This window comes from Rana temporaria, chromosome 12 (assembly GCF_905171775.1).
Source record: "Rana temporaria chromosome 12, aRanTem1.1, whole genome shotgun sequence".
Taxonomy (NCBI): Eukaryota; Metazoa; Chordata; class Amphibia; order Anura; family Ranidae; genus Rana; species Rana temporaria.
This window is the reverse complement of record NC_053500.1, coordinates 104,378,927-104,398,518: the sequence shown is the minus strand read 5'-3', so window position 1 is coordinate 104,398,518 and position 19,592 is coordinate 104,378,927. Positions and strand designations below refer to the sequence as shown.

General features: G+C 44.9%; 1 protein-coding gene across 4 annotated transcripts in view; it reads left to right on the top strand.

The window, feature by feature from the left end:
• Window positions 1-19,592, top strand: part of RNF157 (ring finger protein 157) — a 130,633-nt gene that overhangs the window by 72,955 nt on the left and 38,086 nt on the right. For 3 of the 4 annotated variants that reach the window (XM_040330058.1, XM_040330060.1, XM_040330059.1), the window contains exons 9-14: window positions 1,690-1,737; window positions 1,816-1,887; window positions 5,384-5,543; window positions 7,731-7,845; window positions 10,468-10,701; window positions 12,600-12,705. In XM_040330058.1, the coding sequence (XP_040185992.1) occupies window positions 1,690-1,737; window positions 1,816-1,887; window positions 5,384-5,543; window positions 7,731-7,845; window positions 10,468-10,701; window positions 12,600-12,705 (735 nt within the window). The remainder of the gene's footprint in view (window positions 1-1,689; window positions 1,738-1,815; window positions 1,888-5,383; window positions 5,544-7,730; window positions 7,846-10,467; window positions 10,702-12,599; window positions 12,706-19,592) is intronic. The other variant, XM_040330057.1, reaches the window with a different exon arrangement.

Below are 19,592 nucleotides of genomic sequence, written 5' to 3'. Positions count from 1 at the left end.
GGTTCTGCTCATACTGCACAACATCGCTACTCGCTGGCACGTAAGTACTCAGGGTGGACGACATTGTCGTGTCCTGTCCTGCTGTACTTACCCCAACATTAGGATTAATTCTTACGTTACATGTTTTTATAGATACTTTTTTGCTATCTTTGTACCTTTTGGAGAAATTCCTCTTCATGTCCCAGAGATCCATCAGGAAGTTAGAGGAAAATTCCCAAACTGTGGGGCATTCCCCTCTTATGCCTCGTACACACGATCGGTTTTCCTGGCAGGAAAACTGCCAGGACAGCTTTTGGCCGGGAAAACTGGCCATGTGTATGCTCCATGGTAGTTTCCCGACAGGAATCCTGGCAGGAAAAATGAGAGCATGTCTTCTATTTTCCTGCCGGTGACTTGTCCTCAATGTTCCCCTAACGGGGAAGTTCCTTCACTGACTGCGCAGGCGCAAACTTCCCGACGGAAATCTCCAAACCTCGCCTGGCATCCAGGCTCATTCTTTAACATCCCCGTGGATTGGAGGATGTTAAAAAAAGAGCCAGGAGGCAGAGCGAGCTGTCCGAGCGAAGCAAGGACGTGAGGCCGACTGGCCACTTACCTCGAAATCCACGTCTCCCTGGATGCCGGCCGAGGTTCGGAGATTTCCGTCAGCAAGTTTGCGCCTGCGCAGTCCTTGTAGGAACTTTCCCATTAGCTGGAACTGTCTTAGCACATCAGATTGCGCATGCGCTGAAACTTCCAAGATAGCTGGAACAAGCACGGCAGATCACCGGGATTCCCAGCAGTATTTTTCTCTGCAGTTTCCCTATGGGGAAAGCCTGCAGTGGTGCATACACACGGCCGGGATTCCCGGCCAAAGCTCTCATGGTAGTTTTCCTGCCAGGAAAACTGGCCGTGTGTAGGGGGGAAAAGCTGCCGAGCAGGATCTCGGCTTTCCCCTCGGTTTTCCCGGCTGTAAAAAGTCCGCCGGGAAAACCGAGAGTGTGTACGAGGCATTAAACAGTTTCCCCTCATCTAAAATCTAACATTTTGAATGTCTCCTTTAAAGATAAAAATTTAGGGGTGAATCTTTTCAATGGGAACACAGGCAGCAATAAACACTTGACAGTAAATACCCTTTCCCAACTCTATTAAAAACGAAAATAAAACATTGCTTTGTGATAAACTTTAGGCATTTATTTTTTCCAGTGACCTTAACAGAAAGTAGATTTCACCAGTGTTTCTCCTATTACACCACTCCACAGGCTTGTTATATCATTCTCCGCCATACACATAGGAAAAAAAGAAACCACCAAAACATGGTGCTTATATCGCTTTAAAAACACAACTTTTTTCCCCAATTCTCCAGAATTACACTCACTTAAAAAGGTGCTTGAAGTGCACCAAACATTTCCAGCATATACAGGTGTTAAAACTCCAGCAATGGAAATCGGTAATACAGTCTTGTATAATTATCACTCTCAATCATGTATGAAGTGTCGTGACTTTATAAGGCCCTCCCCTATTCGTTACGCCACAGGGTCACAAAGCTTTCTCGGGGGAATTCAAAAATCGACATATAATGGTGGACTGTGTAATCTAGACACTATATGCAATATTGCATTGTGAATGATTTGAAAACATTTTTTTGGTTGCTTACTTTGATCTGAATTCACCTTTTCAATTCTAACTGATGTCATTCTTTTCTTGCAGCATGCAGACAGTAGCTACTGTGTAAAGCCTCTGAAGCAGAAACAAGTGGTGAGAAAAAAATAAATATAAGAGATATTCTAAATTTTGTTTTCTTTAGCATAAACTAACTTTAGTCTTTTCTTTTAGGTGGATGGGGTCAGTTATCTATTGCAGGAAATCTATGGCATCGAAAATAAATATAATTCACATGACTCCAAGGTATCTGCATACATGTTTCCTGTAGCATTTTATTATGTGTAAATGGGTTTGCTGGGAATTTAGACTTTATTTGTATGTAGAAAAGTACTTTTAAGGGGCACAGTACATAAGCAACCAGAAAGTTTGTGGTCTAGGTACAATCGCTTGCAGAAATGATCAGCACTAGTAGCCTGTTGGATCGGGTCAAGGTAGATCATTAACTAAGCTTGTGCGTGGACAGCAATTGCCCAGTATCCATCCATATAGCAAGAAGTCAACAGGCAAGTGGTCATCTTGCCATGCTGTTACCAACACATGATTGCTTTATCATTGTACGGTGCTTGGCGAGGGGGCCCAGGAGGTGGTGACTTTACATAAATCTAACAAGTCCTTGCCTAAGCCCCTCCTTGGTAAGGTAGTAAAGATCTTCATACTGTTTACATATTTACAAATAAAAAACAAATGGTCACAAACACAAATTCTCCTGCACTTGGGAATGTGCCCGCTCAAGATAAGTAGGCTATATCTCCATCTTGGTTATTTATTTATTAAAATGCTTATAAAACAACAACGCAGTCTTACACACGTGCCTCGATGCGCTGGCGGGATAGAAACAGTACAGAAAAGAAGCAGAAACTGCATCGATCAGACAAGTAACAATAAAACAGTGACGATCAGCGAACAATAAAAGATATGTAAAACATGTGAAGTTAAAATTATAACTTAATATAACTATATGGATAAGTCATGTCTTGCTGCCCTCACAAGTCTGGAGAAGTCTGAAACACTGGAACCACAAAAAAGAAAGAAAGGGTGCACCGACCTAGTGTATTATCCTAAAACCTTAGTTTATTATATTCACAAATTGGCAGAGGAAGAGGCTCTGAGGAAGAGGTTAGTCCTCGAAACACGTTAGCCTATTGGATCTTTACCTCCTGCCACATAATTTGATGTACTGTGGACTGAACAATGCTGTACTATGTGATGAGCTTTGATGCAGTTGCTAATTTGTGAGTATAATACTTACCACTTTTTATGAAAATAAACTAAGGTTTTAGGATAATACACTAGGTCGGGCCACCGTTTCTTTCTTTTTTGTGGTTACAAAATGCAAAACAGTAAGCCAATTCTAAGAATAAGTTTGACACGGTGCAGACTTATTTTTTTTTTATATTATTAATTTAATGTACATATCTCTAGCAACATCCACACTGGGTGTCCTCTTCTCCTACCTAAAGCCGCCCTCCTTTATTCCTCTCAGTTCCTGAATGAGGGGGCAAAGCAACAGGTTTACTGTAATTCCCCTCTCCCCAGCAGTTTATATTCACCTTTGCTTCACTGATCTGCCAGGAGCAGGAGAAGCCACTATGTGTATCGTAAGTGCTTAAGTCACTCAATTTTAATTTGCACAGGACTATGAACTCTCCGTTCGATAGCACCGGTGCTTGGTAATTGGCTCAGTACTGTCACATGAAGTAAATCACTGTGCTCTTCCATACCTGAAAGTGCCATGAGGGACATTTATCTAGCAAAGTAGCAAGACAATTAGTTGCAAACCACACTGTTTCTGCTTCATTAAAGTCTCTGTGACAGGTTTACAGACCTGTGCATCTGTACTTCTTGACAGCAAAGTTCAAAGATAGATATTTCTTTTTCGTACATCACGGGACACAGAGCCATAGTAATAACTATGTGCGTTATAGACCACCTTCAAGTGATGGACACTGGCACACCCAAGACAGGAAGTCCCCTCCTCTATATAACCCCTCCCATACCGAGAGTACCTCAGTTTTTTTCACCAGTGTCTAAGGTGTTGGCCACGAGTAAAGAAGTGCTTTGAAGAGCTCCGCTGGAGGATCCTCTGGGATCAAGCAAGCTATGCAACTGGATCCATCAAAAGTGCCACTGAGGCCAAAGTGGATGGTACCCGGGCCTCGGTAAAGAAGAGCAAGGTTTTGCCTGTTATGCCTCTCTTAGGTGGGCTGGACCCTGAAATCCAGTGCTTTGGTTATTCACCAGATGCCAAAGTTTTTTCTGGCAGGGTGCGATACAGGTCCAGGGGAGTGGAAACCCTTTTTTAGGAATCTGGTCCCTGAAGGTCTTTTGACATGGCCTGCCGTGATGGGTGAAGATTGGGTCTGGCTGTTTTTTTCATCAGAATCCTGCGGTGGGAAAGGTAAGTGAACATTCCTAAGGAATGTAGTTCACTTATGAATTCTTCTTTGAGCAGATGTTGTCGAATCGTCACTAGAGGGTGTAAAGAGCATACCTGTGTATCGCTGTGTGTACCTTGCTTGTTACTAGCCTCCTCCAGGATGGTCACAGCCACTGGATGTATTGAAGGGGGAGTGCTGGGGTGTCCCCTATGGCAACAAAGCCTGCGACCGCCCAACAAGGTACGTCAGCATGTGGTTCCCCTCTGAAGGTTCCAATCCTCGGCAGTGTCCTCCCCCTCGGGGGTAAAGAGTCTCTCCCTCCTCCTTCCCTCTACCCCACGCCGGATCCCGAGCGGTGCTAGTAAAAGGGCGTGGCTTAGCACGGCGGCCGGATCGTGGCTCGGTGTCCACGCCGCTGCTCGCCACAGGTGCAGGGCGGCCCAGTCCTTTTAAACCTCTGTGTTTTAAGGCTTCTGGCTGATGGAGGGACACAGCAGCACTAGGGGTGACGCGTAAGCTGATGTATGCAGGCTTTTCCCACAGACACATCTTGCTCAGCATCAGGCTGAGCTTTGATGGCGGCTTTCTTGCTGGACTGTTGCTCAGCAGTGCATGCGTGTTTTATCAAGTACCTCTGCTTTTGTGCTTAGGACTATGCCTTCCAGGAATTCAGGGACTAAGCCTCCAAAGAGGGCTCCAATGGCATCACCGTCCAGCTCTGAGGATCCTGGTCATGCCTCCACAGTGCCATCCTCTCCTGAAAAAACAAATGTGGCTGGCCGGGTTGAGTCATCAGGACTCAGAGAACCCGCCCCTCTTCTTGGGATACCTATTGCTTTGCTACAAAACGGAGGTACTCCCGGTATGGGAGGGGTTATATAGGGGAGGGGACTTCCTGTCTTGGGTATGCCAGTGTCCATCACCTGAAGGTGGCCTATAACCCACATCGTTATGACTATGGTGCTCTGTGTCCCGTGATGTACTCAAATAAAAGGATTTTACAGGTAACCTGTTATAAAAATCCTATTATGTCTCAAATTATGACAGATTTTAACTCTACAGACAACTCGACAGCAGCTTAACACAATGGTGGGGAGTAAAGGAGAAGTATACACTGCTGGTGAGGGGGCATTAAAACAAACCTTTTTTCTGCAAGGGCGCAAGGATCTCTGAGGAATTATCTCCTTGGGGCTCACTGCGACATTACTAATGTTATATCACCCATAGTTAAAGTGAATGTCATGTACAGGGTTAGGGCAAATATTGCAATAAATAGCAGTCCCTCCTTAAATGGACATTGGCAAATGTTACTGGACCTGGAGAATGTGTATGGATGATAGATGTTTTTTTTTCTGCACCAGGTGACAGAAGATGAAGTCAGTGACAACAGTGCTGAGTGTGTGGTTTGTCTATCTGATGTCCGAGATACACTTATTCTGCCATGCAGACACCTCTGCCTGTGCAATACATGTGCAGATACTCTACGTTACCAGGCCAGCAATTGCCCTATCTGCCGACTGCGTGAGTAGCAGAGCTGCTTTAACTGTACAGAGGCTGTTCTTATACAGTTCATGTTAGCTATAACTGTAACTTTATATTACCGCTGATCTGTAAAAAGGTTGTTCCTGTACAGTTCTTTTTAGACATTACTGTGTTTTTATATTACCTCTGATCTGTAAAAAGCATGAAATGTTTTCCATTAATCTATGCAAATTTTTAATGTTGGCTCAAACATGCTCCTTAAAGTGTTTTTTAACCCCCCAAAAAAGAAATAGAGATCCTGGTGCCTTAAAGCAGATTAAACAGCACAGTGCTTGTGCTGTATAATCTGCCCTCTCTCTAGAAGGTAAAAACCCTGTCTGAACCTGCAACTTCCGGTATCCCCCCTCTGTGCGCTGACCACCGTGTTCAGTGTACGACCCTTAGTCATCCGCAGCCCTGCTCTGCTCTCTTTTCACACCCTCCTCCCTGCCTGTCAGCTCCGTGTTCTGTGTCTGTCTTGCCCCCCTCCCCTCATCGCTATTATTAAAAATAAAAAAATAGAAATGGTCACTGCCAGCACCTCTTTTCGAGTTGGGCATAGCGTCCTGTATAAATCTTTTACAAAAACGAGGCATGTAAATATCTTTTAGAGCGATCTTCAGGCCGGTCACGTGATTTTAGGCGCCGGTTTCCAGGGCTACGGCAGGAGGGGCAGAGATCTCCCTCTGACGTCAGTCGGGGAGGTCACATGGCCACTCAGCACCTCCTCCAGAAGCCATGTATCAGAGATGTAAAGCGGCCACGAGTCACATGACCGGCCTGAAGATCGTTTTAAATAGGTATTTACATGGCTCGTTTTTATAAAAGACTTATAAAGTGTGGTATGCATAGCTCTAATAGAGGGGCTGACGGTGATTTCTATGGTTGAGTCATTAAACACTTTAATGACTTTCTCCTTGCATTTTAAGGGTTAAAAAGTAATACAAGTTACTTGGGGCAGAGCTTGATTTGGCCTTCGAAGCTCTGCACACTGTACAATGCTGACAAGTCCTTCATTATTTTGGTTAAAGTAGAACACCACTTGGTTTTGGATAGTTTTGGGGGAAGGCAACAAGACTTAAGAGCTGAGTGCATTTCTACCATAATATATATGTTTTCTGTACTTGCAGGGTCCAGAAAGGAATAAGAGATGGGGAAATGTATTGAAGCAATATATACTGCATATGTTTTTATTATATTAGCTTAACATACATAAAATTTTCCAGTTATTACATTTTTCTTCACCTTCTGTCTTAGTTACACAGCAGAAACAAAATACTGATAACTGATCTAACCTATCTTAGCCCTTTTCTTTTACAAAAGGTTTATTGGCATACAGACCAACAGTACAGGATTACAGTAAAATAGCACATTACATAGTAGACATTCAGATTCAATACTTATATAAAAATAAGAAAAAAACTCCGCCATTTATTCGAGGGACAGGAGCAATAGCAACGTGTAGAGCTCGAACACTACGGTCATTGTAACCATATAGCTAAACAGAGGTCCATCAGTAGTCGACCAAGGCAATCCGGAGATCAGGAGGCATGTCCAAAGACCAATGAACATTGGTAAGCTGTCACAGTAAGATTGCACGCTATAGAATCTCCGTCCTAGGGTGAGGGTTACATTTTAAGCAGATCTGAAGAAGGCACTGTAATAAGCATGGTATTTGAAATGCAAGTATAACCAAACCTCACCAGGGCAATACACGGTGTCCTGTAATCCTGAGAAGTGTTTGATACATAACAGTGAAAAATAAAATAAGCTACCTCAAGAGAAAAAGCGGAAAAGAGACACTGAAAAGAAAAATAGGGAGAGTAAAGAGAAATAAAAGAGAGAACAAATAAAGAAAAGAGTAAAGAGTCCAAGGGGTGTGCGCCAGGGGGGCGCTACATTGAAAGTAATGCAATATCAAACCGGAAAGGGTGAGAATATGCAATCCATGGTTGCCAAACCCCGAGAAACTTGTCGTGTATCAGAGAGGACAGCTGCCAACTTCTCGTTAACCATGACATCATTCAGGCGATTTTTGACCGCTTCAAAACGAAGTATGGGAGTTTTCCACCATCTTGACCCCTTTAAATGTTCGGTTTTATTGCTGTTGGTGTCCTTGCTGCAGATATTTCCCTGACTTCCTGTCCTTGTTTATATCTTTTTATTTCAAAATATTGTGTCCTGCAGCTTTCCGAGCCCTTCTTCAGATTCGGGCAATGAGAAAGCTTCCTGGTCCTCATTCGCCTGCTGGATTCAGCCCTATCATTGCAGCCCCAACCTCAGACTCTGAAGAGCACACGGTGAGTAGCTCACAGCTTCTGAAAGGCATTTTGATAGTTTGGTATAAGGTATAAACACTAGGGCATCTTCTATTTAATACATATGGTTAAATGAAATTACCCGAATGTTCTGTAAGTGCCAATCCTCATTTGCCAATACAGTACTTTGTGTTTTTTTTTTTTTTTATTAGACTCACTTTTAGGCCCCGTACAGACGAGGGGACATGTCCGATGAAAACAGTCCGCGGACCGTTTTCATCGGACATGTCCGCTCGGAGATTTCGGTCTGATGGCTGTACACACCATCAAACCGAAATCCCCGCGGACAGAGAACGCGGTGACGTAGACGACACCGCATTTCTCTATCGCGCAAGTTCAATGCTTCCACGCATGCGTCGAATCAATTCAACGCATGAGCGGGATTTCGGTCTGCTGGTTAGACGTACTAACCAGCGGACATGTCCGACGGACAGCTCTCCAGCGGACAAGTTTCTTAGCATGCTAAGAAACTTTAGTCCGCTGGAAATCTGTCCACTAGCCTGTACACACGATTGGATCTGTCCTCTGAAACTGGTCCGCGGACCAGTTTCAGCGGACATGTCCGGTCGTGTGTACGAGGCCTTAGGGAAAACATTGATAAATACATATATGTTTGCAGGAAAAAAATATGTGCATTTATTTATTTTTTCCCAGAGGAGCATTGCACCCACAGTCAGTGGATAGAGAGGGTGCAATGTCAGGCTCCTGCAGACACATCCTTTTTGCCAGTTGTATCTCCATACAGGCTTTTAGTTATAAAGCTGTAGGAAGTGTCAATGGACTACAAGTGCACTGATCAGTTCACTCATGGTCCATGGAGAACTACAAATCCGTCCGCTGCAGTGGTAGACAGAACTTGTAGTTTATTCATCCACAGATCCCTGTGAATGACTGACACATATTTGTGTGCGGAGTCCCACACAGCTGCATCAACTTTAAGGCTGCATTCACACCTGAGTGTAGCGTTTTTGGTCGGTTTTTTTTCCGATGTTTTGTCGCGCGTTCGCATACAGCGTTGTCCGACGTTTTTGAACTTCAACGTTTTTTATTTTAGCCAATAGGAAAAATTATCATCTCTTTCATCACTTGTTGCTATGTTTGAAGATTTTTTTCTCTTCTGCCTGGGTGAAATGTTCTATTTCACAGAACAGATTAAAGTGACAAAACACCCGTAGAAACGCTCGTTGTCGCGCTAGACGCTTGAATCCAGCGTTTACATTACTTTCTATGGCAATACAAACGTTCTAAAATGCCCAAATCCGCCCAATTCGCGCAACAAAAAAGGGTCCGGAACTTGTTTGAGATTCAGGCGTTCAGCTTCAGGCGTTTTTGGAGTGGAGATGTCAACCATCTCCATAGAGAATAATGTATTTTTTCCCCTCTAGCGTTTTGGAGCTTCATGCTTCAGGCGACAAAACGCTCAGGTGTGAATGCAGCCTAAATGTACCGGCAGCTGTGGGAGAGAGAAACCTCTGCCCACTGTGCCAGAGGGGTGGGGTGGATTCTGGGGGTGAGGGAAAATGCTAGAAAATATTACACGTTACACCTTAAATACAGGTGAAATGTTTCTAAAGATGAACCTACTAGACCCCTTTTACACTGGGGCAGCGTTAGCACTAAAGCCCGTTTTAGCGCTGGTTAACCTGTGCTTTTCGGCCATTAGCGGGGTGCTTTTAACCCCAAAGAAGGGGTTAAAAATGCCCGCTTCTGAAACGCTTTTCAAGTGCTTTGGAAGTACTGCCCACCATTCCTTTCAATGGGCAGGGCATTTTGGGAGCGCCCCCAAACCGCCCCAAAGATGCCGCTTGCAGGACTTTTCCTAACGTCCTGCAAGCGCACCACCCAGTGTGAAAAGACACAATGAAATGAATGGGAGGCGGTTTTCAGGTGCTATTTAGAGGCTATTTCTAGCGCTGAAAGGCATGGAATCCTCCTCAGTGTGAAAGGGGTCTAATAGGTTTCTCCACCCATAACCATGAAATTAGTCAATGTTGGGGAGTTGGATCACCTACTGGCTCATTTTATTGTGTTAGGTACCTACTAGCAAGAACATCCAGATCTCCAGCTTTCCCCTTGAAATCTGCAAGCTGAATTCCAGGGGTATTGCCAGCTAGGTATTTTCAGGTGTAGGGGAGCATGTGAATAACCCGCTTGGAGATTGGCACAATGCTGTCACATGAGGACAGGGAAAGTCTATAATTGGAGTGATTTAGAGCTTATACAGGGCTCTGTTTTTATACTTCTGACAGGTGAACACAGTGGCTGGGGTGCAATGGAAATGTGTTGCTGAGAAGGGTGCGTTAAAGTTAACCTGCTTCTTTACTCTGTGAATGAAAAGCAGGCGCTCTCTTTGTTATTTTTCAGGCTTATTTAGCTATAATAAGGTAGGTCAGGCTTCAAAGATAGGAAAAATATGTGGTGGGGGGGGGGGGGGATACTTGTGTACATCACCAAAACGTGAACTGTTTTTTTCTGTTATACATTTCTCACTGTTGTCATCAATCTACCTCTCTACCTCTACATTTCCTATAACTCTCATTATATGGCTGTTCCCATGTATTATCCCTACTCATTCTTTTTTTTCTCTTATTACCTTCCCTTTATCAGTCGGCTGAACATGTTCCCCCTGGGTATGAGGTGGTTTCCCTCCTGGAAGCTTTGAATGGACCCCTGACGCCATCACCATCTGCCCCTCCATTGAGGGCTCTAGGGGAATCTCGGCGGCCTGGCGTGCTCCCATCATATGGCAGCGATATTCAGCTCCCCCACCTCCGGATGCACTCACCTCTGCAGCACCTATGTGGCAGCCAAGCTCTAAAGCTGAAGAAAAGTATTTCCAGGTACATCAATGTACATTGTTTGCAATACTGCCAGACCATTGTTCCTAATTTTTACAAACAGTCTACTGACTGGAATGGTACCAGCTGATTGGAGAAAAGCCAATGTAGCACCAATATTTAAAAAAGGCAAAGATACATTCCTGGGAATTACAGACCAGTTAGCCTAACATCAATTGTATGCAAGATCTTGGAGGGGATGATAAGGGACTATATACAAGATTTTAGATTTTATGACAACGGTATCATTAGCAGTAATCAGTATGGATTCATGAAGAATCATTCTTGCCAAACCAATCTATTAACCTTCTATGAGAAGGCGAGCTGCCATCTAGATCAAAGGCAGGCCCGTAGACGTTGTGTATCTGGATTTTGCAAAAGCATTTGATACAGCTCCCCATGAATGTTTACTGTACAATGTAAGGTCCGTAGGCATTGACCATAGGATGAGTACATAGAAAACTGGCTACAAGGGGTGAGTTCAGAGGGTGGTGATAAATGGAGAGTACTGGGAATGGTCCGGGTGGAAAGTGGGGTCCCTCAGGGTTCTGTGCTGGGACCAATCCTATTTAATTTATTCATAAACGACCTGAAGGATGGGATAAACAGTTCAATCTCTGTATTTGTGGAGGATACTAAGCTAAGCAGGGCAATAACTTTCTCTGCACTATGTGGAAACCTTGCAAGAAGATCTGATCAAATTAATGGGGTAGGCAACTACATGGCAAATGAGGTTTAATGTAGAAAAATGTAAAATAATGCATTTGGGTGGCAAAAATATGAGTGCATACTACTCACTGGGGGGACCTCAGGGGGAATCTAGTGCCTAGTACACACGAGAGGATTTATCCGCGGAAACGGTCCGGGGGACCGTTTCCGCGGATAAATCCTCTGGCGTATTTTGATCTCATGGTTGTACTAACCATGAGATCAAAATCCCCGCGGAATTCCGTCCGCGGTGACGTGTCGCGCCGTCGCCGCGGCGACGTGCGCGACGCTGTCATATAAGGAATTCCACGCATGCGTCAAATCATTACGACGCATGCGGGGGATGGATCCGGTGAGTCTGTACAGACCAGCGGATCAATCCGTTGGAATGGATTCCAGCGGATCGATTTCTTGGCATGTCAAGAGATTTTGATCCGCTGGAAATCCATCCCCGGGGACAAAAATCCGCGGAAACAGATCCGCTGGATTGTACACACCAGGGGATCTATCCGCTGGAGCCGGTCCGCGGATCAATTCCAGCGGATCGATCCTCTCGTGTGTACGGGGCCTAAGATGGAAAAGGACCTGGGAGTCCTAGTAGATGACAGGCTCAGCAATGGCATGCAATGCCAAGCTGCTGCAAGCAAAGCAAACAGAATATTGGCATGCATTAAAAAGGGGATTAACTCCAGGGATAAATCAATAATTCTCCCTCTCTACAAGACTGTAGAGACACTTGAGAGGGGATAGGATTTCAATGTACAAATACCATACTGGTGACCCCACAATAGGGATAAAATGTCTCCGCAAAAGGGAATTTAAGACACGCGGCCATTCACTAAAATTTTAAGAAAAGCAGTTTAATCTTAAACTGCGTAGAGGGTTCTTTAGTGTAAGAACAGTAAGGATGTGGAATTCCCTTCCACAGGCGGTGGTTTTAGCGGGGAGCATCGATTAGTTTCAAAAAATTATTAGATAAGCACCTGAACGACCACAAAATACAGTGATATACAATGTAATACTGACATATAATCACACACATAGGTTGGAATTGTGTCTTTTTTTTCAACCTTGCCTACTATGTAACTATGTACTGTAGTATTTCTCATAATTCCCAGGCTTGTTTATTGAATGATATGCAGTCTGTCATTGTTCAGTCTCTTTGGAATTCAGACAATACCATTCCTTCCCAGGTCAATTTCCCAGAATTCCTCTGTGTTACAAGAAGATGAGATGGAGAAATCATTTAGTGAAGCTGAGATTCGAAGTCCCAGGAAAAAAACACCTCAACTTGCCGAGGTCAGTAAAGGGTTTCAAAGTGCTCATTATCGAATGCATTCAAAATTTATGTTCGATCATTTACCCACCTCTATGAATTGGTGGGATTTTAGGTTTGACATGCAAGGGTTGCATTCTATTGCATATAAAGCCGCGTACACAAGATCGGGTTGTCCACTGAAAACAGACTGATGGACTATTTTCATCGGACAAACCGATCGTGTGTGGGCCCCATCTGTCTTTTTTCCATCGGTGTTAAAAAATAGAACATGTTTTAAATTTTCCTATGGATAAAAAACGGACAGAAAAATCAGATCGTCTGTGTGGAACTCCATCAGAGAAAAAATCCACGCATGCTCGAAAGCATCGAACTTCATTTTTTCCATCTCATCGTAGTGTTGTATGTCACCGCGTTTTGGCAATGTCGGATTTTTGACAGATGGTGTGTAGGCAAGACTGATGAAAGCCAGCTTCATCGGATATCCGACGAAAGAATCCATCGGATTAGATTCCATCAGATATCCAATCGTGTGTACATGGCTTAACAGTCATTGAACAAGTGAATCACGACATTCTTAACCCTTTTGTTGACTGTCCTATTTTTTTTAAAACAAAATACACATGTTTGCCCTGAAGAATAGTTAAAATTCGCAAAACATTATATATTTTCTGAAGGGTTGAACTTCAGAAAACAAAAAGATGGTAGTTAAAAAATGTTATGTTGTAAATTTGTGCAACGGTTTATAAAACCTATATTTTTTTATCGTACACCACAGGACACAGAGCCATATTCATTACATAATGGGTTGTATGGTCACCAGAGGTGATTGGACACTGGCACAACCAATCAGAGACAGTCCCCCTCCATGTAGCTCCTCTCATCAGGGGGATTGGATGCTTGGAGAGGTGCTAAGGGAAGCTCGACTAAAGAGACCACTTGGGGGCTAAGGGAGCTAGACCGTCCATCCAAGACACTAAAGTATTACGACGAAAATGGATGAGATCCAAGCCTCACGCATGAGGCATCGCCTGTAATGACTCTCCTCGGAGGACTGGGCTCTGAGGTCCAGCACTTTCGCTATTGCAGCTAAAAGGCCTGGTCAGAGTCTTTTACAAGGCTCAGGGAAGAGGTCCCCTTTAAATAGGAACCCATACCCCTGAAGGTTGGCACACAAACCCGCCGAGATGGGTGAAGGTTTGTACTGCCTGTAAATTCAGCAGTTAAACCTGCGGCGAGGATAAAGGTAAGGGAAAAAGGAGCCTAAGATTTTCAAGCATTTTAGAGGGGTGTCTTCACAATTTTGGCCACTAGAGGGAGTAAAGAGCTGAGTTTTCTCACCTCACTTCTCAGAAGTGTCAGACCCACAGGCACGCTTTCTCCTGCAGAACTCTGCTGACACTGCGCCGCTCCTCTCCTCATGGAAACCTGTTAAAACGCCAGTAAAGGCATAGGGAAACTCTCCATGCTTCCAGGCAGCCGCCCCAATAGCTTGGGTCGCGCTTGCACGTATGGGGGGCGCGCGTTATCGGGAGAGGGCGGAAGTAGTTTTCAGGAGTTTCTCCAGTGGCACCTGGGCCTGTATATGTCACTGAGGACACTTTTGCGGCAGCCATGGAGAGATTAGAAGAAAAGTTTGCGACTTCAATCGCTAAGTCCTCACAAAGGGACAAAAAGCGAAGCAGATCTCCTTTGTCAGCTTTAGATCCTCTGTCAGAAAGTTCTGAGGAGGATGAAGCAATATCTTCAGAGGACAGGGATGAGGAGTCGGACGGCTCAGGGGTATCAAGAACCCTTTTCTGCTTCCCAGATGCTAAGATCGCAGGTGCAATGTTATGCTGAAGCAGTACAAACTGCATTCAGGCTGCCCTCCTCTGAGTTATCTGAATCACCTGTCTCCTCCTTGGGCTCATTAAAATCTCTGCAGAGTTCATGCTCTTTCCCAGTTCATCCGTTGTTAAAGAAGTTAATTTACGCAGATTGGTTACATCTGTACAAGCGTTTCTCTCCTCCAAAGAAGTTTGAAATTCTTTATCCCATGGAGGAGGAATTTACCAAGAAGTGGACTTTACCTGCGGTAGATGCAGCTATATCTTGTGTGAACAAAAACCTAACTTGTCCAGTGGACGACGTACAGGTGTTTAACCACTTAAGGACCGCCTCCTGCACATATACGTCGGCAGAATGGCACGGCTGCGCACATGTACGTCCTGTACTAGTTCCCAGCCGTGGGTCGCGGGCGCGCTCCCGCGACCCGGTCCGAAGCTCCAGGACCGCGGTACTCGCCCCTGGAGTCCCGCGATCGGTACCCGGAGCTGAAGAACGGGGAGAGACATTTGTAAACACGGCTTCTCCATTCTCCACTGTGGCGGCGGCAGCATCGATCGTGTCATCCCTTTTATAGGGGGACACAATCGATGACATCACACCTACAGCCACACACCCCTACAGTTGTAAACACACTTCAGGTCACACATAACCCCATCAGCGCCCTCTGTGGTTAACTCCCAAACTGCAATTGTAATTTTCACAATAAACAATGCATTTTAAATGCATTTTTTGCTGTGAAAATGACAATGGTCCCAAAAATGTGTCAAAATTGTCCGAAGTGTCCGCCATAATGTCGCAGTCACGAAAAAAATCGCTGATCGCTGCCATTATTAGTAAAAAAAAATAATTAATAAAAATGCAATAAAACTATCCCCTATTTTGTAAACGCTATAAATTTTGCGCAAACCAACCGATAAACGCTTTTTGCGATTTTTTTTTTTTAGAAGAAATACGTATCGACCTAAACTGAGGAATTTTTTTTTTATATATATTTTTGGGGGATATTTATTATAGCAAAAAGTTAAAAATATTTTTTTCAAAATTGTCGCTCTATTTTTGTTTATAGCGCAAAAAATAAAAACCGCAGAGGTGATCAAATACCACCAAAAGAAAGCTCTATTTGTGGGAAAAAAAGGACGCCAATTTTGTTTGGGAGCCACGTCGCACGACCGCGCAATTGTCAGTTAAAGTGACGCAGTGCCGAATCGCAAAAAGGGACAAGGTCCTTTAGCTGCATTTTGGTCCGGGTCTTAAGTTGTTAAGGACCCTTCAGAAAAAAGGTTGTAATCCTTATTGAAATCTTCCTTCCTGCTGGCAGGGGCAGTTATACAACCCGCGGTAGCTGCAGTGGGTATGTGTCAGGTCCTCAAGGACCAGGTAAAAGATAGGCTAAAGGAGTTGGCTCCAGAACAGGCCAAATCTTGGGAAAATTTGCCCAAGGCCTTATGTTTTACAATAGATGCTATAAGGGATTTGATCCAGCAAGCGTCTCACCTTACACTCCAGTTGGTGCATATGCGCAGAGTCCTTTGGTTAAAAACATTGGTCTGCAGAATTGCCATGCAAAAAGCTTCTAGCGAGATTTCCTTTTCATGGTGAACGCTTCTTCGGGGAAGATTTGGAAAAATATATTCAAAAGATATCTAGCGGAAAGTCTACAAGGTTACCAGAGAAGAGAAAAAACAAGCGACCTTGTTTTAAACGGCCTCTCTCCCCGGCTCCTGGTAAATCTACCTCCAGCCAGTGGCGACTGCATTTTCAGCCAGCCGCAAAGGCCAAGGAATACCAGCTCCAGAGAAGCAATAAACAGTGGGGTTCTAAGGCTAATAAACAAAACCCCAAAACCTCTGCATGAAGAGGCGCCCCCGCTCGGCCGAGTGGGGGGATGGCTTTGCCAGTTTTCATTGGTATGGCAGACAGAGATCCAGGACAAATGGGTGGTATACACAGTATCCCTAGGGTACAAGCTGGAATTTCGAGAGATCCCATCTTCTCAGTTCCGAAGCTCAAGGCTCTCCAAAGATCCTCTAAAAAGAGCACCCTTCTTCAAGGGATTGGATCACTTGTGGTCCCAAGGGGTAATCACAGAAGTACCCTTAAAAGAACAAGGTTCAGGGTTGTATTCATTCGCTTTGTGATCCCAAAACCAAACGTAGACATCAGACCCATTCTGGATCTGAGATCACTAAATCAGTTTTGAATGGAAACTATTCGTTCAGTAGTTGCCACCCTACTAGGCGGAGAATTCATGGCGTCGATAGACATCAGGGACGCATATTTACATCCCACTCACCAAAGGTTCTTAAAGTTTGCGGTGGAGCATCGCCACTTCCAATTTGTGGCTCTGCCCTTCAGGGTGGCCACTGCACCCGAGTATTTACAAAAGTACTAGCCCCTCTGCTAGCAAATCTCAGAGCACAGGGCATAGTGATAACAGCCTATCTGGACGATCTACTTGTGATAGATCAATTAGTGCCAGGATTAGATCACGCTGTATCCACTACGATAAGATACCTGGAGAAGTTAGGATGGATGGTAAACCTACAAAAATCCTCACTACAAGCCCAAAGAAGGGTAGAGTATCTGGGCATGATCATAGATATAGCTCAAAGCCGAGTATTTCTACCAGAGTCAAAGATCAAATCACTAAGGGATCTGATCCACAAGGTCAAAGCAAAGAAGAGACCATCCATTCGCCTTTGCATGAGGATATTGGGGAAGATGGTAGCCTCCTTCGAGGCTGTCCCTTACACCCAGTTTCATTTGAGACTACTTCAAGGCGATATTTTAGCTACCTGGAACAGGAAGATCCAATCTCTGGATTTACCCATGCACCTGTCTTCACAGGTGCGCCAAGACCTTACAAAAGGGAAGATCCTTTCTTCCAATCACCTGGAAGGTGGTGTCTACAGATGCCAGCCTAACGAGCTGGGGAGCCGTATTGGAAAAAGCTTCAGCCCAGGGAACCTGGACCAAAGCCGAAAGAGACCTACCCATCAACTTACTGGAGTTCTGGGCAGTATACTTGGCCCTCAGAGCCTGGACAAGCAGGTTACAGGGCCACCCGGTTCAGATTCAGTCCGACAATGCTACAGCAGTGGCTTGCATCAATCACCAAGGAGGCACCCGCAGCCAGGGCGCCCAGAAGGAGGTGAATCGCATTTTGAGATGGGCAGAAGAACATATTCCTTGCCTTTCTGCAATTTTCATTCCAGGGGTAGAGAACTGGCATCAGACTATTTGAGTCGCCAGCAGCTATCACCAGGAGAGTGGTCTCTCCACCCCAAAATCTTTTTAGGCCATTTGCCAGAGATGGGGGACCCTGGATGTAGATCTACTAGATTCCAGGTTCAACAGCAAGTTGGACAACTTTGTGTCCAGGACAAGAGATCCTCTGGCCTACGGATAAGATGCACTGGTAGTGCCGTGGAATCAGTTTTCACTGATTTATGCCTTTCCTCCAATCTCCTTTCTACAGAGACTGATTTGCAGGATCAAGAGGGAAGGAATTCCGGTAATCTTAGTGGCCCCAGATTGGCCCAGAAGACCCTGGTACGCCGAGATCATAAAAATGGCAGTGGGAACACCGCGGAAGCTTCCACTTCGTCACGATCTGTTGTCACAAGGTCCAGTGTTCCATCCTTCCTTACAAGGGCTAAATTTGACGGTTTGGCTGGTGAGACCCACATTCTGAAGAAGAGAGGGCTCTCAGGTCCGGTACTTTCTACGCTTATTAATGCCAGTAAGCCAGCTTCCAGACGAATTTACTATAGAATATGGAAAACATGGTGTGAAACTAACAAATGGAATCCTCAGAGATATGACAGAAGTAGGATTCTTGCTTTTTGCCAGCTAGGAGTGGATATGAAATTACCCCTTAGTACCATTAAGAGTCAAATATCAGCTCTATCAGTCTTTTTTCAAAGACTACTGGCATCTCATTCCCTAGTGCGGCCTTTCATTCAGGGGGTACTGCGGATCAATCCGCCAGTCAAGCCTCCCTTGTGCCCATGGGATCTGAATTTAGTTTTGTCAATGTTGCAGAATCAACCTTTTGAACAGATTCGACAGATTCCGCTGATTATTTTAAGCAGGAAATTGGCATTATTGATTGCTATCTCTTCGGCTAGAAGAGTATCTGAATTAGCAGCTCTTTCCTGTAGAGCCATATTTCGTTTGTCATAAAGACAAAATTGTACTACGACCCCATCCTGCCTTTTTACCTAAGGTGGTGTCGGCTTTTCGTTTAAATCAGGACATTGTCCTGCCTTCTTTTTTTACGAATCCACAGACAGCGGAGGAAAGATTATTGCACTCTCTAGATCTAGTGAGAGCTGTAAAAGTGTTTTGTTCATTTTGCCAGATGGTCCTAAGAAGGGACCAGCGGCATCAAAATCCACTATCTCTAGGTGGATTCGACAAACTATTATTCAAGCCTATGGTTTAAGGAACAAAACTCCTTTTTCTGTTAGGGCGCACTCTACCAGGGCGATAAGTGCTTCATGGGCAGTGCACCACCAGGCTTCAGTGACTCAGATCTGTAAGGCTGCAACTTGGTCTTCAGTCCACACATTTTCCAAATTTTATCAGATAGATGTGAGGGGACATGAAGATGCCGCCTTTGGGCGAAGTGTGCTGCAGGCGGCAGTATAGAGCTTCTTGTCCATGGCGGTCTGCTTGATCTGTGTCCCCCCCCCCTCATATAGGGCATTGCTTTGGGACATCATTTGGGATACCACCCCCATACAATACAGAACACCCCCCTTACAATAGTGCAGACACCCCCCTTGCCTTCAGACCCGTAATGCTGATGTAATGATGATCAGTGCGCCACGTGTTACACACAGAGCACTTGTATGGAGGAGGGGGAGGCGGCCGCAGCTTCACGCTGCTTGGCTGTGTGACTGTCAGACAGTCACAGCCCATAGTATCAGAGGCGCTGCGCTGCCACGGAGAAGGGGATCATTGCGGCCGGGTCCCGGGTATCACTCGGGTACGGCTCGCATTCGCCCCCCCCCCCCCCCCAAAAAGCCAGGCTGTGTGTTACGTTACCTTGTCTGCCGCTGGCGCTGCCATGCTG